This window comes from Balaenoptera ricei, chromosome X (genome assembly GCF_028023285.1).
Source record: "Balaenoptera ricei isolate mBalRic1 chromosome X, mBalRic1.hap2, whole genome shotgun sequence".
In the NCBI taxonomy this organism is placed as follows: Eukaryota; Metazoa; Chordata; class Mammalia; order Artiodactyla; family Balaenopteridae; genus Balaenoptera; species Balaenoptera ricei.
In genome coordinates, this window is record NC_082660.1 from 15934138 (window position 1) to 15958055 (window position 23918).

The following is a 23918-nucleotide window of genomic DNA, read 5'->3' on the forward strand; positions in this document are numbered from 1 at the left end:
TGGCCTGCAGCGCAGGGGGCAGAGCTCTGGGCTCGCGCAATAGAGGTCCCGGGAAATGCTTTCTCTGAGTGTGAAGTGTTCCCATATCTAGTCGGATGTGGAGGGTGCCTCATCAAGTTAGCACACGACTTATTTTCCAAACTCCCAGCCATGAAATGCTAATCTTTTATGTTAATTTTGGAAAGAGAATAATATATTTCTTTGAAGTAAGTGGCCAAATACAAAACTTGTACTGGCTAACTGAATCTAAACCCATCAAAGAAAAAAGGTGATCATTCTGTCCCCATAATATGCAAGGACGGCATTAAATGGAGACGGAAGGAACCACCCATATTCAGCCACAGTCAGCTGCCATCGGGATGTAGGTAACAAGAGGGACGGTGCCACCGAGTGGTGGGCAAAGGAAGATGTTTGGAAAATCTGTTCCTTACGTGGAAAGAGCATAAATTCGAACGAGACAGCACGGATGTTTTTCCCTGGGACAACACAGAGAATCCGCGTGTCAGTATGTGACTCCTCTGCGCTCTCTCACACAGACATTAAATCATTAGGAAAGGGACTCTGATCTTCTGGACGGAGGAGGCAAAGGAAGTATGTCACAAGGGTGACATAAAAGAACAGCATCCTTACTTTTTTTTTTTTCCTTCCAGGGTTAAATTCCCCCAGGCAATCTAGGAACAGGAAGTAGCAGTATTCTTTCTACTGCTATAATCAGTGACCACAATCTACTTGTCCCTATTTCTTCCCTTTTTTTTGAACAGAAACTCCTGCCGAGGCAGAACCCGGGACCATCTCTTTCACATAGTCTCCTGTAAAATCCAAGAGTTTGATACACGGATTTGTTTAAAGGCGCAGGGCAAGGTCATTTCTCTTGCTTTCAAGTCCAGTGCTCTGCCTGTCCCCAGGGCTGCCCCCCACAGCCTGCAGAGTCCCCTCCACCCAAGCATGTTGGATGGGCAGAACCGTTCTCCACGCACTCAGACCCTCTGTACTCACAGCCTTGCTTTCCCCATTCAAGCCAGAAAGAACATGAAGCACAGTAAAGGAGGAAACAAGACAAAGAGGTTTCACCTGTTCATCAGCACTAAATCGCCTAGTCATCTGAAAGTAAAAATACATCAGAAAATAAACAAAAACCAGTTTCAAATCAAGGATGCCTTACTACTTCTAACACCCTCTAGATTATCCAAGGAAGTGTTGCTCCAGCTGCAGGGTGTGACCCTCAGTGCCTCACAGACTCAATCTACTGAGTCATCATTTGAAATGGAGAAGAAAATCCGAGTGCGTCTCTCACTGCAGGTCATGGTCAGAAGGAAACTCTATTTCCTACTGTAGATCACTGTCAAGTCCTACCACAGTAACCGGCACATTAGGACTGAAAGGCTGTTGACTTGCAGTCCTGGGGGATCAGTTGAGAAGGAATTTATTGTGAATTAAATAAAGGTGAGCACAAAAGAGAGACACCTGTGGATGGTGGAAAATAAAGGTATTACGAGCATTCCACTCCATTTCTAGACTCCTCTCTCTGTTTCACTTGAAGGACACATTTGATGGAGAGATGATTCAGTTACCTTTTGCGTGACCCTACTTTTTAAATGGCTGTGATCCATTTGAATGACCAGTTCTCGGCAACAGGCAAACATGGGGAAGGGTATTTTCCAGAATGCTCGCATAACACCTTAACGTTAAGGATGAGCACGTGTGGGTGCACGTGAGTGGCTCTGGGATGTCTGGGTACAGGGTGTGTTCAGATGCCAGGACAGAAGGGATGGCACATCCTTTACAAAGCAGGCTGTACCCTGCATGCCTTGGGTTTCTCTCACTTTCTGAGTTGAGCCCAGATAGGAAGACCACTTCTTTCCTGGCGCCGAGAGCTCTTCTTACCTGTTTCATCTCACTCCTCAGCCTGTTGATGCCACTCCTCTCGGTTTTGGTGGCTCCAGTATGTCCCACCTCATGGATGGAGATGGCAGGGCTGGATGTGGAGGAATGGATAGGCCGCACTGGAGGGGAAACACACACATGGTTCTTAGAAACGATATTTTGTCCACCCTGAGAGGAATACATGCATGTGCTTTTTTTAAAAATTAATTAATTATTTTATCTTATTTATTTTATTTTTGGCTGCGTTGGGTCTTCGTTGCTGCGTGCGGGCTTTTCTCTGGTTGCGGCAAGCGGGGGCTACTCTACTCTTCGTTGCGGTGCGCGGGCTTCTCACTGCAGTGGCTTCTCTTGTTGCAGAGCACGGGCTCTAGGTGCGTGGGCTTCAGTAGTTGTGGCTCACAGGCTCTAGAGCACAGGCTCAGTAGTTGTGGCGCACGGGCTTAGTTGCTCCGCGGCGTGTGGGATCTTCCCGGATCAGGGCTCGAACCCGTGTCCCCTGCATTGGCAGGCGGATTCTTAACCACTGCGCCACCAGGGAAGCCCGCACGTGCTTATTTTATCCATCTCTCTCCCACTTGACCATGCACTCCGTTAGAGGTGGCCGTGTCTGCCCTGGCCAGCGCTCTGTTTCCAGCACCTGGGGCAGCGCCTGCTACACAGCACAGGCTCAATATGTGTTTGAGTGAATGGGTGACAGAGTGAACGTCACTTAAGCAGCATGCAGAAAACACTGAGCGGCCAGAAAACCCTTCAATGATTTGGATATGTTTTTTAAAATAATTTTTTACTTCTTCAAACGCACCCCCTTCCTTGCAGAAAACTGAGACCACCTAATTAAGGTCCAGCCTTGGGGCCGGAGAGGGAAGTCCTGGGAGAACAAGCCAACCAAAGGCTGGAGGTGGCGAAGGCACACAGAAGGGGCAGGGAGGACCCGTCACCTGGCTCCACTCTGCTGCCCGCCCTGCCCCACTACCCGCTTCTCCGCGGTGAGCTCACAGCGATCATTCTCAAAGGCACGTGCGGCCATGTCGCTGTCCACATGGAATCCTTCTTCAGGTTAAAGCCTCACAGGGGCACACAAAGCCCTACCGACGTGAGCCCACCTGCCCCTCTCAGCTGTCCCCTCCAGGCCAGCCACTCGGCACTGGGCACTGCACAGGCGGCTCCCTCCTGGCCTGCCTGCTCCCCTCTGCCAGGTGCGTCCTCTCCTTCTGCAGGCCCGACTCTAAGGTCATTTCCTCGGGCAGCATCCTCTGCGTGTCCTGCCTTCCCACCCAACCCGCCCCCGAAGCCATGGGAGTAGGGCACTGCCAGAAGAGCAGAGACAAATGAGGTGCCAAAGGACAGCACAGAGGGAGGACCCACAAAGGAGACACGACGATTAGCCAGAGAGGGAGGAGGGACACCAGGAGAGTGGAAAACAGAACCCAAAGGGGTCTGGGAAGCTACAGTGGGGCCTGTATAGGGTGGGCATTAGCTGAAAATACTCATCTCGGGCATCTCAGGATGCAATAAAAATTCTAAGACTATTTGAGTTTCCTAATTTATAAAAATTGAACAATTACAAAGGACAATTAACAAATGATGCTATATGCAAAAAGACAGGACCTCTTCTGGCCTTGCTTGCAATTAGACATATTTATGGTTTCAAGTGGCATTACTCTGTTCCTAGTTTCATAAGCGTCTATAGCTTTGTATCTAATAACAATTTTTAGTAATTATCTGTGTCAAACCACATATATTATTTTGATGAGCAGAACACATTAAATATTAATCTTATATATTTACATTTCAAGGACTGTGCATTTGAAAGAACTGAAAATTACTTTTGGAAAAGGATCTTGAGCATTCCTCAGGAAAGGAGAAAACCCACCAAAACACATCTGATTGCACGATGCCAGTTTTGTTTGCCTGCTGGCGCCCACTCTAAAGAAAAGATCCGAAGTACCCAATGTCCTTATTAAATAAAAAGAATGACAGCCCATACTGCATTTCTTTGGCTTGATGAAATAAATTCACAGATGTGTCTGCAAATCATTTCACTTTATTATGAGGAGGGTAAATGATAATTGCTTCAATTATAATTAGGGAGCATTTGCGAACAGAATTCCACCAGGACTTGGGCGATTATATTTCCTAGCACTGCAAACAGGGTTCTGGTACAGATAAAAAGTGAGAGAGAGCAAGGAGGGGACGAGGCAAACTCACTCAGCAAGAAGGTGCTGTGAGGCTGCAGAGGGCTTTTATCTGGGTCCACGAAGGGTGATGGGGGGTCTAATTGAAAACCAACCCACACTAAAGGTGGGGCACTCAGGTGCTGGGAAAAGACAGCCCTTGTCACCTTGAGGTGACACCTTGGTCACCTCACCTGCTCCTAACCCCTGTGCACAAGTGACGGTGCCTGGACCAACTGCAGAAGGAGGGAGGCCGCAGGCCAGGGTGCGCACCACGCCCACATGGGACCGCGGCTCTCCCAGCCAGCCCACGAGGGGTCACAAAGCCCTACAAGTCACAACCTTAAACCTAGAACTCTGTCCATCTCAGTGAAGTAGGAACCTTATACCCAGACATTATGTCCCGAATCGCGATTACTGATGTTGATCTGTATAGAAATGGAGCAGTTCCAGGCCACGTTGGACACGTCAGTCAAGCCCTCTCTGACCCCCTCCCCTCAGTAAGACGGGCATTTACTTACCGCTTCTTTCAACACCAAACTCTTTTCCACTTAAAATATGGTGTAGGAGATTCTTCATATCAAAGGGGCTGAGGTTCATCAAACTTTCAGAAGCTTCTTCTCCTAAAAACAAAGATCGTGTAAGTGTCCCGACACAGGACCGGTGGCAGGGGAAGGTAGAGTCGCGTGGGCGTGGGGTGGTGGTGGAGACACAGGGTACTGTGGTAGGTCTCCCTGCTCAGGATTACCTCTCTACTGCTTCAGGACTGAAAGGTACTGATCCTTGGTGATTCTAAATGCTGCTATTTAAGTTGTGTATTTTCTTAACTCAGACACATAATTTTTCACACTGTAATAACCCCCAATGTTGGAATGCATCTTGCAGTTGATTTACATATTTAAATTGGTAGGATTTCTCCCAGCAGAGGTTTTATGAAATGGGGGGGTGACATCTTACCACAAGGAGAAACAGTAAGGAACTCAGATGTCAGGAGCAGAGCAGAAGATTCTAGTGCCTCATTTTCCCTAACCTATGAAATTCAACACCCTGTGCTGGATGGTTTGGCGGAAGTTACATCTAAACGAGAGAATCTGGTGAAGCCATGAGCCCACCCAAAGGCTCAGAAGCCCTGGTTCCAGAATACTTGGGCAGGGCTCCCCAGGGGCGGGTGGGTGCAGGAGCTGTGGGAGCCGCGCATGAGAATCGCACCTGAACAGTTCAGGCTCCGCGCCAGCTCCGTGGCCATCACCTGAATGATGAGTCCAATCCGGAGTCTCAGCATCTCCACGAAGAGGCTGGGCTGTGCCCTGACATACATTGCCAGGTAAACCACAATCTCCTGACACAGACATACGTGGAGACAGGGCTTCAGAGACTGGCTGGGGGCGGAGAAGCCCCTGCTGCCCAGAGATAGCCCCGCCCCTCCATGGCCAGCTGACCTGCGTGAGGACAGCGATGCTGATGTCCTGCCCGCTGGCTTCGTAAATGAGTTCTGTGAGCTCCTCGGGGGGAAGAGGCCTAGGAAGGAGCATCAGGACACAAACGCCATGAAAGATGCCTCCTAGTCCTCTATGGAATATCCTCATTTTCCTGCTGGAAGTGCTCCAGTGACAGTGTCTATAAAAAGACTCTCTTCCTGAATGGTGGACAGCACTGATGTTTTCCCCCCAGGTACTGCCCCCAGACCTGAGGCCCCCAGGTTGAAGACTTACGCAGAGATGGTCTTCTCCCGGGGTTCTGGCGGCAGGCCCACCGTGAGCTGCTTCTGGTGCGACAGCAGGTCCGTGCAGGCCTACACATTGAGGAAAAGGGTGAGGGGGAGAAAGATTAGCAAAGCCGGTGGGGAAGGATCACTGCCAATACGATCATAAACTTACCTTTACAAACTTTATGACCCATGCTGCTATTTATTTGAAAATTCATACACAGACCCCAGACTGAGCAACCCAGCCAGAGCTGGGTCCCCGTGATCTTTGTGTCCCCAAAATGTGGCCCCAGGCCTGGCTCTGCAGGGCCTATTAGTGGGTATTTTATGCTCACCCCCTGTAGCAAACACACTGGAATCCCTGATATTCCATAAGGAGGATGAGCTGCTGTGAGTCCTAAAATACTGATGTTAAGAGTTAATGACCGGGCTTCCCTGGTGGCGCAGTGGTTGAGAGTCTGCCTGCCAATGCAGGGGACACGGGTTCGAGCCCTGGTCTGGGAAGATCCCACATGCCACGGAGCAACTCGGCCCGTGAGCCACAACTACTGAGCCTGCACGTCTGGAGCCTGTGCTCCGCAACAAGAGAGGCCGCGATAGTGAGAGGCCCGCGCACCGCGATGAAGAGTGGCCCCCGCTCGCCGCAACTAGAGAAAGCCCTCGCACAGAAACGAAGACCCAACACAGCCAAAAATAAATAAATAAAGACAGACCAAGGAACATAATTAAAAAAAAAAAAAAAAAAAAGAAAAACAAATATCGTATATTAACGCATGTATATGGAACCTAGAAAAATGGTACAGATGAGCCGGTTTGCAGGGCAGAAGTTGAGACACAGATGTAGAGAACGGACATATGGACACCAAGGGGGGAAAACTGCGGTGAGCTGGGGATGGTGGTGTGCTGAATTGGGCGATTGGGATTGACATGTATACTATACACTGATGTGTATAAAATTGATGCCTAATAAGAACATGCAGTATAAAAAAAACAAACAAAACAACTAATAAAAAAAAAAAAAGTTAATGACCATATTAGAGTCCTAAATTGCCAGTTTCCCCATTATTCACATATAATAAATACCATCACCTTACTAAAACAGTGAACCTGGGGACTTCCCTGGTGGCGCAGTGGTTAAGAATCCGCCTGCCAATGCAGGAGACACGGGTTCGAGACCTGGTCCGGGAAGATCCCACATGCCGCGGAGCAACTAAGCCCGTGTGCCACAACTACTGAGCCTGCGCTCTAGAGCCTGCGAGCCACAACTACTGAGCCCACGTGCCACAACTACTGAAGCCTGCGTGCCTAGAGCCCATGCTCTGCAACAAGAGAAGCCACCGCAATGAGAAGCCCGTGCACCACAATGAAGAGTAGCCCCTGCTCGCCGCAACTGGAGAGAGCCCGTGTGCAGCAACGAAGACCCAATGCAGCCATTAAATAAATAAATAAATAAATAAATAAATAAATAGAGGGAAAAAAAAAAGAACTTGAATGTCATAGAAAGCAGTTCTGGATTCTGCAGGGCCTTGGGGTTAAAATACTGATGATGACTGTATTGCAGATGTGCAGAAATAAGAGAGCTCTGTTTAAGAGGGTGCCGGGCCACAGAGCATTTTCATTTTATTTCTTGGTAAACCCTTTTCTGCAGCTAAGAAGTAACAAAACTAATCAACTTGAATTTCATTTCCTCTGCCTGTCTTCTAAGAGCAGTGAGAGGTCAGGAGAGAAGGACCAGCTCCGTCTGTATATTAAACAACGCGTTTCCTTTACAAATGGAGGTGCTTGCCTCCAGCTTTCATAATAGGAAGAGGGCACCGGGCTAGAAAGGACAGACAGACACCCTTCACGTGCATGGTTGCTCTGACCTCAGCCAGGACTTCCACTTTCTTCTTGAGTAGGCCAGAGATGTAGCGGATCAGACCCCACTCCTGGTTCAAGCCGGCTTTTCCATAGAGCTCGCTGAGGAGGTTGTGAACAGTGACCCCGTGCTGTCCAGAGAGATTTGTGTCCCAGCCGGGACCCCTGTCAAGAGATGGAAAACCCCAGAAGTATGGCCCAGAACGTTTCAAGGCCAGATTCTCTTGCAATAGAGCTCACTTGGCAGGGAGGGGAATGAATCACCACGCATTCTGCCAAGTGCTTGGGGGCTTCCCAGTGCCTCTGAGTCTCACCGAGAGGGCTGTGTCGTCTTCTGTCTATTTGAAACAGAAGCCTAACATCAGGAAATGGTGAGATCCTGGCCTCACCCAGCCTTCTCATCTTGGGAGGACAACACTAGCAGGTAGAGAAGGGGATGGGAGTCTGCTCACGGTGAGTCTGGGTAGCTTGGGTGACTATGACCATGATGCGGCTTGCTGGAAGGCCAAGAAGCCTAGGACGAAGAGCAAGGAGAACAGAGAAAGCTCAACCTAGTGAAGCCCACCCACTTACTTTATTACATACAGAATGTACAGAATGTCCGCTTGGTCCTGTAGGTTCGAACAATCTTTTAGCTGCTCAGTCAGCTTCTCACAGTCTACGTCGCCGTGGTCATCTCTGGGAAACTGGAAGTCATCTTCGGGGGCCTGTCCATACAAAAGCCAAAAAGCAGGGGAGGGGGGCTGAGCATGCGAACTTCCAGAAGATCAGGAAGTGACACACCAACCTGGTCTTGGAACTCTGCTGCTGTGCTATGCTTCAGGTTTTCATTGTATCTTTTGGGGCTTTTTGTTTATATTTCTGATCGGTGAATCATTGTGTTAGTGGATGTCTGCAAGAGACTGAACTGAACAGGTTAAAATATGTGTAAATTTTATTTATGTAAAGGTCAAAAACAGGCAAAACCAACCCCTGGTGTTAGAACTCATGCTAGCAGTTACCTTTTGAGTGGAGGGGGAGGAAGCGACCGGGAGGGACACAAAGGGCGCTTGTTACGCACACAGGTCTATTGGCTCAGTGATAATTCACTGAACTCTATACTTATATTTTATATACTTTTCTCTATGTATGTTAAACTTCAATAAGATGTTTTTTGAAGGCAAAACACACACAAAAAATATGTGAGTTTTAAACAACCTAAAACTGTGGTTAGGTTAAAATAGTCTCCAACAGACGCTGAATCTTTCTGATAAAATCAAAGGGAACTTTGGATAAAATAACAAATTATGGGAACTAGTGGGGAACACCCTGGGATTTTATTCTCCAGAGGAATCTTTTTCTGGTTTTGTGCCCTGCTCCGCAAGTAGCCCGGCTTTGGCTGGCTGGCACAGATAGGACAGGCCTGGTAGTGAGCTAGCTCATTTCCTCTAATGTGACACAGATTCTGATGGGTAGGCAGAATGTCAATAGCCATCTCCTACATGCAAAATATAAAGGTTTGCATCAAATTCAGTGTGCATACTGACACAAACCAGAAGCCAGACAACTAATTGAGTGGGTGCACATCAAAACCCAGAACTTCTAATCCTGAAAGTCCTGGATACCAAGAAATGTGCTCTTTTGAGTTCAACCATTCAAGAGTTCTTGGGACTACACCAGCACCAAAGAACATTACACTTTTTGAAAAAGTGATTCTAAATACTTTACCTTTTTTAGGAGCGGCTGAGGAGAATCAACAAGATTCAGTGATTTACGGTGGGCACTTAGAACTTTAGTTGGCAAAGCCATGGGAACAACTAGAAAACAAAAGAATAAAGAGAAAGCTCTTCTGAGCAGGAGGAAGGATAAAATACTTCTTTTAAGAGGTACGGCAGCTACTCCCTATTCAGTACAAACCAAATAAGGAATGAATACTTACTTAGTTTCACTGATTTCAAAAAGAATTTTTCATGTGGCCACATCATGTGCTAACTCTGGAAATAAGAAATGAGCAGGACACACCTTGCTTTAAGGAGCTGAACTCCACTTTTCTCTCTTAGAATTCAGGGAAAACTACATAGCATCTAGGACTGGAAGGAGCCTTAGAAATGACTGAGTCCAACTTCTTTTTCTTTCAGATGTGGAAACTGAGAACCAGAGAGGGTTCGTCCAAGGTTTGTCCAATGACCTTGTCATTTGTCCAAGGTCACTGGCCTTCTCATAATCGAGGTGTACCAGCCTCCTGTCCACTGTGTGTTTCACTTTGCCACTGCTGGGTGTTAGTGCTTATGTTTTTTAACCACCTTTAATTAATTAATTAATTAATTAATTAATTTTGGGGGCTGCGCTGTGCAGCTTACAGGATCTTATTAGTTCCCTGACCAGGGATTGAACCTGGGCCCCAGCAGTGAAAGCACTGAGTCCTAACCACTGGACCATCAGGGAATTCCCCTTTTAACCACCTTTAGATGTTATCAGTATTTATTCATTAAGCCATCTCTGTCTGCCAGGGTATGTCATATCATCTTGGGAAAACAGGAAGCTTTCAAGGTAAAGATGAGGTATATTTAAAAGGCATTTACAGGGCTTCCCTGGTGGTGCAGTGGTTAAGAATCCACCTGCCAATGCAGGGGACATGGGTTCAAGCCCTGGTTTGGGAAGATCCCACATGCCACGGAGCAGCTAAGCCAGTGCGCCACAACTACTGAGCCTGCGCTCTAGAGCCCACGAGCCACAACTACTGAGCCTGCGTGCTGCAACTACTGAAGCCCATGTGCCTAGAGCCTATGCTCTGCAACAAGAGAAGCCACCACAATGAGAAGCCCACGCATCGCAATGAAGAGTAGCCCCTGCTCGCCGCAACTAGAGAAAGCCCGTACGCAGCAACGAACACCCAACGCAGCCAAAAATAAAAAATAAATAAATTTAAAAATAAATAAATAAAAGGCATTTATAGACCGTCAGGTAACACTAGTGGATTAAACATAAGTTTTAATTTTACTTCCTCTTAAACCCCCACTAACACTACAAAAATTAATTTAAAAAAAGGCAAACCCTAAAGAATAGGGAAGCAGGAGAGAAGACAATAGTAACATTTTGGAAGTGGGAAAGCTGATGGATGAAAACATTTAGTAGACACAAGGCAACCAAACCCAAGACTGCAGTGGGGAAAACCAAGAACCAGTCAGATTTATAACAGAGAATCCTCAGAAGTCTAAGGAGCTTGCTGCACCATGGACCTCTAGAACTTGGGGGTCCAGAGAGGGTAACCAAAAGAAGGAAGATGGAGAAGAAGGTGTGTGAGAGGCAGTGAGCTCCCTAGATGCCTTCTGCAACTTCACACAGCTTGGCAACTGCCTTGCTCACCCTGATAGAAGACTAGAAGGTCTCTCTGAAGAGGGTAAAAAAGGGGTGGTATGTGTGTCTCTGGAGGGGATGCTGACCCACATGTCTGAAGGTGTGGGTACATTCCTTGGGGGAATAAATGACTGTATAGCTCGAGGCAATCAGACCCTTACAGGTTACAAAGGAGATTGCAAAGGAGATTGTAGACCATCTCTGGGAAATCTGCCCTGCTTTCACCCATAAACCCAACAGGCCCCATTTACAGGTATAGGCTTGGAGATTCTTATATGCACGAGCAGATAACCAAGGAACACCCAGCACTGGAGGAAAGACTCTACTGTGGAAGATAGAAACCAATACAAACAGGAAAAATTGACTTGGGGGAAATGGAAACCATTTCGGGAGAAGAAAATGTAAAAACAAAAACAAAAAGCCCTGCCATTAATTCTTAGAGTAATAAGAATTATATTGCATTCATGAAACAAGAACAGATACAATTCAGAGAACAAAGATTTAAAACATGACAGCAAAAGTGGAAAAACTCAACTGAGCAGGTGGAACAAAAAGTTGAAGCAATTGCTCTCAGAACAGATCAAAAGACAGAGAAATGGAAGACGGGAGAGAAACGAAAAAGTCTTCTTCAGGAGGTCAACATTGGAATCATAAAGTACCAGAAAGGGAGGACAAGAGAAAATGTAGGGAAGGAAATGAGTCAAGGAATTTTTCAGAAAAACTTTACAGGACTGAAAAACATAAATTTCCAGATAGAGAAGGCCCAATGAGTAGCCAACACAGTGGATGAAAATACACCCAGAACAAAGCACATCATTGAAATTTCAGAACCTGAGAGTAGAGAAAATCCTAAAAACTTGGAAAGAGAATAACCGTTTATATTTCAAGGATCAAAAATCAGAATGGGTTCAGATTTCTCAGTAGCAACACTGATAGCTAGAAGACAATGAAGAGGTGCTTTCAAAATTCTTAAGGAAAATTTATTTTCAATCTAGAATGCTATACCCAGCCAAACTCTCAAATGGATAATTTGTAGATATTTTCAGACTTGAAAGGTCTCAACAATTTTACCCACCATGCACTGTTTCCTAGGAAACTACTGGATGTCCTCCACCAAAATAAGATAGTAAGCTAAGAAAGAGGAAAAGTTGAGATACAGAAAACAGGAGAGCCAACAAAGGAGACAAGGAAGTCTCCCAGATGATGATGAAGGAAGATCCCAGTGATAAAATCTACATCCTGGATGTGGAGGGTGACCAGGCCAAAAGGGGCAGTGAACTCCAGAAACAAGCAAGTTAAGGGCTGTCATTACTGTGCCCTCTTCCATTGCACCATTTTTTAAAACCTATTGAAACTGTTCTAGAATGTATTCCACCAAAGGAATAAATTGAGAAAGGGGAACATGCCAGAATCAAGAAACAGGGAACCCAACTGAATAGACAAGCAAAGGAGATTCCAAGGATTATAGTAAAGAAAAGTCCCAGGATGCCAGGTATGCAAGAGGCTTAGAGTGCAATCAGCCAGATGGGAGGAAACTTTTGGACTCCAAGAAAAGCAGTGGAACCGTGAGATTCATACATATGATTCACCTTGTGGAAATTTGTATTGCGAGGCCATTGGAAGGTGTAGAAAGGAAGCGAAGCAAACTAAAAGACAGGGCAACTATTAACTTTAGAAAAAAGGAAAAATGATAATGTAGTATATTATTATACTGAGTTGGGAATAATATTTGCATACATACAATGATAGAAATAGTGAATACTGATTTAACTAAACCTTAATACAACTGCATGGACAGGTTAGGGGAAGTGAAGCAGAGGAGTGGTGATTTAACACAGCTGAATTCCTCACCTGCATAAGAAAAAGTCAACAGATACTGAATAAAATCGATGCATCAAAGACAGCACTACAGACACATTATTTAGAAATATGTAAATACCAGAAGAAACAACTAAGAGTTGAAAGTGGTTGCCTCTAAGTAGAAGGACTGGGGGCAGTGAGGAGGGGAGAGGTGAGGCAGGAAACAGCTGCATTTTGTTGTCGTTTAGGATTCTTTGAGTTTTACATTATGCTCATGCATTACTTTGATAAAAGAAGTTATTTTAACAGGCAGAAAAGAGTTAATAATGTACATGGAATTTCCAAACCCTTTGCTTTTGCCATCACGGAAAGTATATCCCGAGTGGAGTAGATGGCACTGAAAACATGGCTGTCCTCTGTCTTCTTACAAAGAGGTGGCAGATAGCACTTCGAGGATGTGCTTTGCAGGAGGTGGTTGATATACTGGTCAAGTTCATCCCGGCTTTCTATAATTACACAGGTAAGAAAAAGAGCCAATGAAAACAAGCTGCAGAAATAACCTAAATGCATAACAGTGATTACGTGTAGCATGAAGTGCTGAGTAGATTTAGTGAAAGACAACATTTTGATATAGATATTTGACCTCCACTCTACCCCTGGAAAGAGATTTACATAGATAATGCATGTATTCATAAAGTTATTATTTGGAGAAACTTCATCCTAGAAAAAGAAAATACAGGTCCAAATAGTGTTTACATCACATCATCCCAAGATGAGCTGAATATGTAGACAATCGGAGGGCCAGCAGCCAACATCTGATCTTTTGGTTTTAATTTGTCATGAGTGAGCTAAGCATTATGGAATCCCCAGCCGCAATCCCAAGTACTATCTAAAAGTGAAAAACAGGTCACTTCAACCCAAAACCTTCCTCAGTTTGAGAAGTGTTATATACAAAGGATTTCATCACTTATATCCAATCAAACCAAGATCATTCTACCGTTTCTTTGAAAATTCAAGCAGTGTGTTTCTTCCTTTATATTTTGTGAAAAGTCCGCATTCCTGAAACTCTTTGTCCCTCTAGGTTTAAAAAAGCCCCCCTTTTACAGTTTAGGTTTATTAAAGTGGCATTTTATTCATTTTAATACGTGAAAGTTTCCAAAGACTCTTTTTTGTCATGTTAATTACAAATCATTTTCTGTGCTTGAGTTTTAGGGCAATTTTATCACAATGCCAAGGTTGAAATAAAATTCAGGGACCACCTGCAAAGGCATTCCAAGCCGTACCTTGATTATAGGTGTCTTCCAAATATCCTCCCAAATCTGAATCACTATCAAGACTGAAGCTCCCTTCACTGGCGTCGGCAAACAACTTCTCATCACAGTCTGGATCCAGGAAGGTCAGATACGTGTAGAAGGAGGTGGTGAGAAATTCCGAAAGACTCCCTAATTTTACTCTGCCAAGGAAACACTATGTTAGAGATATAGGTGGATGTGGACAAACTTCCACTATGAATCATCGAGAGACTTTTCAATAACCAGGTGGCGCTTCTGCCAGAATCAGTAAACACGTCACTCTGCAGATTGCCCCATACAAGTAGTCAGCCAAGAAATTAAAATGAAAATTCAATAGCAAGTATGAAGTGGAAGCACACAGCATATTAAAAGCCAAAATGCATCATGCTGATTTCTTATTCCCAAACCCAACACAAATAGAAATCTATTTTATTGAACCAACCAAAGTTTTACAAAACATATTGAGCGAAGCACTTTTAACCAGAACCAACCCTTGGGTATTTTTTGCCCTAAAACAACTGGACCAGGACAAAACCACAAGCAACGATTCTTTGGATGCCCTCGTGCTACCTTTTATGAGTCCCTATCACTCAGCCACACAAGGCCCGGGGAGGAGGGGTGGGGGGGGAAATGTTGGGAGAGGCACGTCTCAGAGCCAAAGTTCTCTCTAGAAAGAATGTGATGGCTGGGCCATCCCCGGATAGAGACAGTGGCCCAGAGTGGCCCTATTATCAGGCTGGGAAAAGTTGCACCGAAAACTGGGAGCTGGGTTTGGCAGTATGCGGTTCTGCTACAAAGGTAGCAGCCTCCGAGTTCTTGCTCCCTGAACCTGGTTCACCCCCAGGTTCGGGGGGCAAGTGGGATGTCCACTGTACAGAAAGAAAGCCGGCACTATGTGCTTCTTAAAGTGCTGGATCTGGAGGCAGAAAAGTGTAGGATGCCTCAGAGCTACCAGCATCAGATTACGACTTGTTTAAATGGCTTAGTTTGAGGAGAGTAAACAGAAGCATGCAGCTCAAATGAATTCACAGGTGCGTGAGCTTCCACGGGCAAGTACACTAGGTCAAGAAACATTGCCTGAGGGAAAGAAAAGCCTTCCCTTAATCAAGTAAAAACTTTTTCCCCCTAGAGCCCTGGGGTCAGTCCTAAGGATTGTTTTGCCCTGAGGTTGGAAACAGTAGGAGATGAGGTGGAGCCAAGGGACCAGTTCCTCTCTGATGAAGTTGAAAGGAATCAGGTCAAAGGCGGAAAGGCAGTAATTTTAAACCCTCTGATAGCAAGCGACCCCAGGTGGGTCCAGAGGGTAGAGTCTGGCATGTAGAGTGAGTTCAGTTTTTTAAATACCCTCAGACCTAAAAAAGAGCCAAAATGACATTCAACTTTAATTATGAAGAACTAAGTAGGAAAGGTAGCTGATGGAGCCTAGGCATTCCTGTTTCTTTCCATGGTTCTCTGAATTGTTTGCCATACTCTGTAACCGGGAGGCCCTCCTGATTCCTGTAAGCCCCCATCCAGCTCGGTATGGTGGTTAGAGCCCCGTTTCTGGACTCACACAGAGCTTCTGCACCTACTCATCTTGTGCCCCTGGCTCTCTGAGCCTACAGATCCTTGCCCATAAAATAGGAATACAGCCTGCACGACAAAGTGAAGACAACGTGAGACAACAGGTGCAAAGCCACAAAGGACACACTGCAAGGGCTCAATTAACTGCACACGGTATCCTTTTGACAATGATTAGATTTCAGTTAAAGAATTCATTTTGGAAAACAGTTAATTATGGGCGTATGGTATTGTCTCTCGGTTATGACGCCATATGCCAGGTGGTAACCTATCCAAGCTGGATATGAAATGGACGAAAGCAGATGCCAAATGCAGTTACGGCACCAGCCCTGGGAGCTAGATAGCAGAATGCTGGGGATGGCCTCGCTGACACTCATGAGAGAGGCCAGGAGAAGCTTGGAGCGAGGGCCACTTCGAGTCTACAGCAAAACCTGCAGCGAGCTTGGTGAGCAGAGGTGCCAAACCCAGTGCTTAGAAATCCAGTGACTCAACCCTGAGGACATCAGCCTAAGTGAAATAAGCCAGTCACAAAAAAAACAAATACTGGATAAGTCCACTTAGATGAGACACCTAGAGACAGAAAGTAGACCGTAGTTGCCAGGGGCAGTGGCGGTGGGGTGGGGGGGGTTCAGTTTTACAAGATGAAAAGAGTTCTAGAGATTGGTTGCAAACTATGTGAATATACTTAACGCAACTGAACTGTACACTTTACAGTGGTTAAGATGGCAATTTTTACGTGTATAATTTTAAAAAATTACTGTGGCAGCAGGGTCCCTGGTGTGGATGTGAGGATGTGAGAAGAAGGGCTGACTTCAACTCCCAAACACTTTTAGCAACTGGCACTCCATCAGGGACCAAATGGCAGCCTCCCCAAGCTCCGGAAAGGCCACACATTACTCGGGCCGGCTGCATGGTGAGGTTATCCTGGGGCCCTTCTGGCATATTCCAGGAGATTCACAGAGATCAGGGCATAGATGCTACTGAAAAATCCTCTGCCTTGTGACAGTCATGGGGTACAAAAACGAAAGGGGTTTCCATGGGAGGTGAGCCCCCTATCCCTCAAGGTGCTTCACTGCGATAGCTGGGAGCACCGGCTGGACTGTGGGCCTGCAAACCGGAATGGGCGTCGTTCCACGGAGGATGAGGGGACAGTGGTCTAGGGAGGCCCATTCAGGTGCTCTGCTCTGAGGGCCACGAAGGAATCTGTAAAGTTCTGTGAATTATTTTTAAGGTGTTAGCACACTCAAGTCAATTCAAGGAGTGATTTGATTACTGAGCACCTGCCAGATGCTAGGCACTGGGTGTTTTCTAGCACGCCTTTTAGTAGAAACAGACACAGCATTCCATACATGCATTCCCAGAGTGCCACTTCGGAGAGACTTGATATGTTCACCTCTCTATGCCCCAGGCCTCCTGGCGCCCATAAAAGCTTCACAAACACCCACCAACTGATGCTTAGAGATGATTCCAGTTTCACATGGGTGACTGGATTAGATGTTTTAACTCCCTTTTTACTCTAAAGCTCCACGCTTCTATGTTCGGCAAGTGATATGAAAAATGGGAGAAGGGCAGCAAAAGACTTTAAGAAAGGTCAATGTTACTTTTGCTTTTTAAAAAATCACAAATTACCTAGCTCCTCCAAAATATCCATCCTCTAGTTTTCGAATTGTAGAAAGAACAGCAGAATGAATATCTGAGCCATCGTTTGCTAAAAAAAAAAAAAAAAAAAATCAGTTAGTTTAGTTAATCTGGGAATACTTTGTTTGGGTATGCACTGAAATGTGTTCATCAACAAAATCTAATTAAAATATGTATGGCACAGAAGATTCCTGACCTAAGAAACCTAACTGCTAAGAACCCCCTTCAGTACTTAGCTCTGTCCATGGGACTCATTTTAAACATTTTGAAAAGGGCCCAAACCACCAGTGGGCCAGGAGTCAAGCAGATCAAGTTCACGGCGTTACTGAGCATGGTGTGGGTGACGGGGAAGGTGAGCGTGGGTCTGCCCGTCATCCGCCAGCAGGTGCACAGGTGGGCTAGCTCGATCCTCAGCATCTCCACCATCATCTCATTGTCCAGGGCCAGGTAGAAGTGATGCTGGTCAGTGAACTGCAAGTCAGAACAGGCCAGGTTCAAGGCTGTCCTTCATTTCCCTCCACATAACCCCCGCTGTCATTCACGGCAGCACTAATCCTTGCATTTTGTTTCCAGAGAAGAGGCTCAACCCTGGCTGTAATCCACCCCCATAATGGGGCTCTCCTCGCGATCAGACAAATCGATCTGTCGCCTGCCCAGGAGCCAGGGCTACGTTAGTGCTAGCACAGAAGGGAAAGTTGCACAACTAGATCTATTTACAGCTCCTTGGATGGGGATTTAAGGACCTGGCCCAACACCGCTGTCCCTGAAAGTAAATCAATAACTCCTTAATTCCTACACTGTCCAGGGCTGCTGGGCTCGGCGATGTTTTCCTGGTGGGGCCACTGAGAGCAGGTGAGACGTGGAGACTGTGTTTACCTGATTCATGGCCTGGTTAATGTGAACTAGAGGCACTGTTGCCTGATGTTGATGAAAATCATTGCTGTCCTGGCCTCTGGACCAGTGCACACTCAGCTCTGGTCTAAAATCTGTTACGAAGGGAAATAACTCACAAGATTTAAGCAAGCAGCACAGGCTGGGTGAAAAAGAGCAACTTGAGGCTACTGACCCATGACCCTAGGGCCCAACTATGTCCCCAGGTAGTTGGGGGGCTACGCCCCATGTTGACAAAGTGATCCCTCAGTTGGCCTTTCTAGCTGCCCAAATGGATGAAAAACGCTTCGTTTGCATTCCACAGGACTAGTTTCCTTTGGAAACAAAAACTCTGAAGAAAAGTTCCATAATCAGTATATTCAGGATCCCGTCAAGGGGGTTGGGACCTGAAAAATCAGACTTCCCATGTGGGATTCTGCTGATAGAGGACCTGCTGACAGCCTAAGCAAGGGTTAAGGACTATTGCAATTAGGGCACAAGGGCTGCGAGTCAAGTGGCATGTCACTAGCGGATTTGTAAAGTGGTATGAATTTCATACTGGAATTGATGGGACGCTCGATTCGATTCAAGCCGCATCTATTGAGCACCTACCACGAGTAAAGAATTGTATTAGGTACTGGGTGTCATCTTATGTCTCTGTTTGAACACATGCATGCACATTCTGCCACATTCAAAGTACCTCCCCAGACAGAAAAGACAGCTTAATAAACAGATGCTTGTTGGTTTGTTACTGGCCTGCTCTCCTCACCTGGGGTGTGAAAGTAAAGATTTGGTTCCTAATCACATATAGTTTAGATGTTCCAAGGACACCAATGTGCCGATATGGTCGCCCACTCAATTTCATATTCTTATTCCGTCCTATTTAGAAAATAAAAGAGAAATTCGAGCTACAGCAAATACAGTGACATCTAATCCAAGTGATTCTGGCTAAGACTTATTTATATGTTAAACAACTCACTTTGGGGTTTGGTTTTTCTAATACTGTTATCCTTCTTTGGGACAAGGATGAATTAAAAACAAATCCCATCCCCCTTCTTTTCATGCATATAGAAGAACAGCACCCGGTGCAACATCTATATGGAATAAAATTATTAAAAGGACTTTATTAATGTTCACTTTTTATTTATTTAGTATTGAACCATGATCCTAAACAAAGTCAGATTTTAGAAAAAGTAAAGAGAACCCATCTCCCATTTTAATAGGTAAATAAGCATTTTCTTAGACCACAGATAAAATTTAGAAACATTACGAAGACACAAATGACTGTTCCAATTGTGAATTTTCAAAGGTGGCTCCTTATTTTACAACAGATCTGATGAATCACACGGCCACCTGTGGTGACATCTCCTGAACAGGCATGAGAGGAATGTGCTTGGTGGCCATTCCTCTTCACGTGGAAGCTGTCAAACCACCTACTTTAGTGCTTTGCCCAATTCCTTTGAATTTACACATATCACAGTCTCCCCCAGATCCAAAACCTAGAACCGAGATGCCCCCTCGCCAAAAATGCCCTGCTATTTCCCCAAACCTACCAAGCTTGGCATATATGTGACTAAGAATCCGGCCTGGCTGGACTCGGATTGGATGAATGTCGGCAATACTCTGGATGCTCACCCCATGTTTCCTCAGCAGCTCCTTAATGTGGTTGTTCTCTGCCAGAACAGTCACTGTGAACAAGAACATAGCATCCGCATTAGACGGTGGCCCTCGTCCCCTCACACGGATGAGTGCTGTTGTCTACTCTCCTCTCTGGCCTGTGACAGCATGCTCTCCACGTGCTGGGTGGTTTTGAAAGGGAGAGCGCTTGTCCTGTCGCTCTTCCGGGTTCTCTCTGGCCTTGCCTCCCCTCAACACCCACAGTGCATATTTATCAAGTGCCCTCAATGTGCAAGACAGTCTGGGACTTCTAGAAATGGTTTTCAACAGGTCCCAAGCTGAATTACCCATCTCAAATGATGTCTTGCCTCCCTGTGGGTCTGCATTTATTCGAAACCTGTCTTGTGTTCTTTTCACATGGGGTCAGGAGTGGAAACAGCTTTGCAAAGGGGATACCAGAAGAAGTCTGTGCCTCTGCTCTCAAAGACAGAAGAGCAATATAAAAGAGTGGCGTGTGCAGCAGGGGATGCTCTGACCGAGGGGGAGGGAGGGGGAGGGGGGAGGAGGTTTTATGCTCTGGAGAGAAGGAAAAGTGGGCCTACCAGTGGGCTGGTGGTAGTGGGGCAGCCTGGCCCACTGGGAAACACAGCACAGGGCCCCCCGCTAGTAGGGAAGAGCCACCCCAGAGCTGGGCCATGCACCCAGTGGGCCGGCCTGGGCCCCAACTCCAGTGAGTGAGGCTGGGCATCTGGCTCTCTAGCAGGCAGGGCTCTGGGATGCCTGGGATGTGGGGGCCGGAGGCGGGCTCAGACCCCCCATACCTGCTGTACCAGTACTGCTGGCTTTTAAGAGAAGGGACAGTGCTTTGGCAAAAGGAAGGAGTCCTGGGGAGGGAACTGGAGAAAGGGAGTTCTGGCCACAGAGAGAGTGGCCAGTGCTGTGTCCACCTGCAGCTGAGCCTGCCAGGAACTGGAGGGGCTCGGGGCGGTGCTCAGGCCAGAGGAAAGACTTGGTTACTGTTAAGGTAGCTCCCTGAGCCCAACCACTGTACCCTCAGGCTGGTGGCACCTGAACGTATGATACATATAAATGCCACTGAGACCTGAATGTCACCTCCTTATATTTACATAGCACATGATGCTTTTTCAAAGTATTTTAATATCCATGATCTCATCTGAGCTTCACAGCAAGGCCCTGAGGGGAAGCCTTGCTGCCCGGCTGGCCAGCTGTAGCTGAGCAGGGACGTCAGCCATGCAGGACTGGGCGAGCAGCTTCCCCTAACATCCGTCTCTTCAGAAGCTTACAACACCGTGCAGAGATCTCCACGTATCAGAGCCACAAGGCGGTCACTCTGTACAAGTGACTCTTTCAGAGGAGTGGCTTGACCAAGACCTGTAAGCCTGGTGATCTGAGAGAGCTGCACGCAGAGGAGTTTCTGAAACTGCACTTCTCCTTCCTCCAGACCACAGCCTCTGATATTTTCTACTCTGTTTTCTTCTATTGCATTAAAAAAAAAAAAATGGTGCTCAGGATCCATCAATGCACCCCAGCCTGCAATTGGAAGAGTGGCCTTGTGGACTTAAGGGATCACTTAGCAGCATGTGCTCTGGTGACGGGCAGAGACTGTGGGGTCAGGCTGCATCAGGCCACCTGGATGTCACAGCTGGGTTTGCCCCTCCAGCTGTCAGCCGCGGGTCCCTGAGTAAGTTAACCCCTCAGCCTCATGTGTAAGAGGGGGATGATAATCATGATCGTCACACTTTCTACCTGATCGGAATGTTGTGATGGTTGGGTGCGTCTCTCGGTGGGCCTGGGGCACAGGATCGACTGGGTGATGACCTGCGCGACCTCTGCTGTATCACGGACAGGCGCAGCCAAATGCGTCCGTGGCCACAGAGAGGGTTGCCCTTCATTTGCTCAATAATTGTTTTTAATGTATTGAGTGCGTGTGTATCAATCAACATAGAAGCTACAAAAATGATAAGGCCCTTGTCCTTAAGAAATGTACAGTGTCCTGTAGAGGACACAAGGCGTAGGCACGACACGCTATGATACTAGCTGGTATATAAGTCACTCTACGAGGTTTGTGAGCTCCTGGGGAGTCCTTCCTAGGAGGGGAAGTAGGGAGAGGAATCGGCCAGCAGGGAGCATTCTAGGCCTGGCCCTGCACTGAGGGCTTTCCCTGTGGATCTCAATTCCTCTCAAGACCACCCTGTGAGAGAGCACCGGTCATGAGAGCCCGAGGCACACAGAGGTGAAGTCACATGGCTAGTCAGAGCCAGTGTCGCAGCAGTAGCCCAGGCTGGCCTTGCACTTCTGCGGAAGAGTTGCCATCTGGAGAGGAGGGGAGATGGGTGGAGGGAGGTGAAAACATGGGCCTGCAGCTCTGGAAAGAAGTCAGACCTCCAAGGGAGGAACGAGTGAACCCTCATTTGGGTTTTGAGTTTTCAACAAGGTCACGTTCTACTTTTTAAAGAATAGCAGTTATGAAAAATGATGCTCAATGAATCACTTGTGCCCCAGTTGCAATCAAGGTTTAGATTCAAGAAAACAATTCCTTTGTAGAAAGTAACTTTGTGATCGGGAGCAGCTGAGTTACAGAACATATTTCACAGAACTAATATATGCTAAAATATATACATATGCAGATTTTTAAAAATTAAATAGGAACACTTTGCTTTAAAAATAACATTGGTTTTACAAAGTTAAATATGAATAGTAAACATGCTCACAAACCTTGTACTACGACATCAGGTTTGACGGAAGTGGAAAATCTTCTATTTAAGGGATCAATTTCACCAGTGGCAAGGAATCCCTAGGAAAAGAGGAGCATTAACACTATGAAATACTGATTAACTGAAATTTCACCTTAAACCTAAGTTTGAAAATAAAATATTTGGGGGCTCAAGATCTTCAGTGTTTTATTCCTTTATAATTTTTCAAGGCAATTGCTTATTTTCTCTGAACTACAGTATACCATTTAGATGGCGCTGATAAATGTATTGCGTTTTTGGCACCCAGCTCTCCAGGGCTAGTCAGAGACGCCCAACTTGTGTGAGTGAAAAGAACAAGGGTAACTCATGCTTCCTGAGCCCTTACCCCGCGCCAGGTACTGTGCTGAGCCCTGTACATGCATCGTCACACAGGCCTCCTAACAGGGAGGCACTACCATTCGCACCATCTTACAGGTGGGGAAACCGAGGCAATGTCCTTAGGGTAAGGACTTGGCCCAGAGCTGACTGTCCTGAAACACAAAACTCCCCTCCCTGCTTGCAGAGTGCTCTTTGAATGTGGATCTCCTCATATTTTCTATAAATGATGGGAACCTTAAGAGAATGGATCAAGGTGTTCTGCGAGTTCTGAGGAGAAGCTGGACCTAATGCTAGGCCTAGATGAGGGCCTTTACATTGAGAGGAGGAAACAGAAGCAAGTTTGTTTCCCATCTCACTGATACAGAAATCAGAGCTGCACCATATTGCAGAGATGATAAAGCCCAAGCTCTTTACTTTAAAGATGAGGAAACGTAAAAAAAAAAATCTATATTTAAATAAAGCTGTACAACATTAAAAAAATAATAATAAAGATGAGGAAACCGAGGCCCAGGGAGATTAAGAGACCTGCCCGAGGTTAAAGAGCTAGTCAGAGGCAGGGTTGGCTTTCCAAAGGAGATATATGTGCTTCCCTACTCTTAAAGACAAAAGTATAAGACACAGTCTCCACCCCCAAGAACATGTCCATGAAACTGCAGAGACAATCATATCCATGAAGCAACTACTCCATCTCAGCACCTAAGGGCCACTTGCACTGTGATACCTTCACTTGGGTCTTCTTTCACCCACCAGGAACTCCAGTGACATCCAACCCATTGCTCCCCCCCACCCCCGCTCTCCACCACCCCCCGCCCCCCACACCCCTCCCCAGGGGTCCAAAGCACTCAGCTGGGCAGGATCCTCCCAGGAAAGATGAGCCATCTGATAAAAATCACTCACACTTAGGACTGGGGAGGGGATTCATTTTTAGCTGGCACAAAAGCATTTGTATTTTAAAAACTTAAACCTGGGGGCAAGAAAATGCTCAACAAGAAGGAATGAGTCAGAGGCAGCTGACCTTCTGTGTGGCGGTGTTACTGGCTGAGGGAGGGAGCAGCCGACACAAAATCCACTACAGAAGAACCAGCCCGCTGCC

At 46.4% G+C, this 23918-nt stretch overlaps 1 protein-coding gene and 1 non-coding gene across 7 annotated transcripts in view; both read right to left on the minus strand.

Annotated features, from left to right (window-relative positions):
- The window catches only part of PHKA2 (phosphorylase kinase regulatory subunit alpha 2), an 85611-nt gene that overhangs the window by 5742 nt on the left and 55951 nt on the right, over window positions 1–23918 (minus strand). For 3 of the 6 annotated variants that reach the window (XM_059911798.1, XM_059911795.1, XM_059911794.1), the window contains 16 exons: window positions 22470–22548; window positions 19670–19804; window positions 18886–18995; window positions 17573–17717; window positions 17238–17316; window positions 14040–14209; window positions 13089–13262; window positions 9328–9416; window positions 8194–8327; window positions 7629–7785; window positions 5771–5850; window positions 5498–5576; window positions 5268–5397; window positions 4580–4681; window positions 1885–2003; window positions 1072–1101 (listed from right to left, as the gene is read on the minus strand). In XM_059911798.1, coding sequence (XP_059767781.1) covers window positions 1072–1101; window positions 1885–2003; window positions 4580–4681; window positions 5268–5397; window positions 5498–5576; window positions 5771–5850; window positions 7629–7785; window positions 8194–8327; window positions 9328–9416; window positions 13089–13262; window positions 14040–14209; window positions 17238–17316; window positions 17573–17717; window positions 18886–18995; window positions 19670–19804; window positions 22470–22548 — 1812 coding nt within the window. The remainder of the gene's footprint in view (window positions 1–1071; window positions 1102–1884; window positions 2004–4579; window positions 4682–5267; window positions 5398–5497; window positions 5577–5770; window positions 5851–7628; window positions 7786–8193; window positions 8328–9327; window positions 9417–13088; window positions 13263–14039; window positions 14210–17237; window positions 17317–17572; window positions 17718–18885; window positions 18996–19669; window positions 19805–22469; window positions 22549–23918) is intronic. The other 3 variants (XM_059911800.1, XM_059911797.1, XM_059911799.1) reach the window with 3 other exon arrangements.
- On the minus strand, window positions 9973–10044 carry TRNAE-UUC (transfer RNA glutamic acid (anticodon UUC)). The gene has a single exon. It is a non-coding gene; the product is annotated as a tRNA-Glu (tRNA).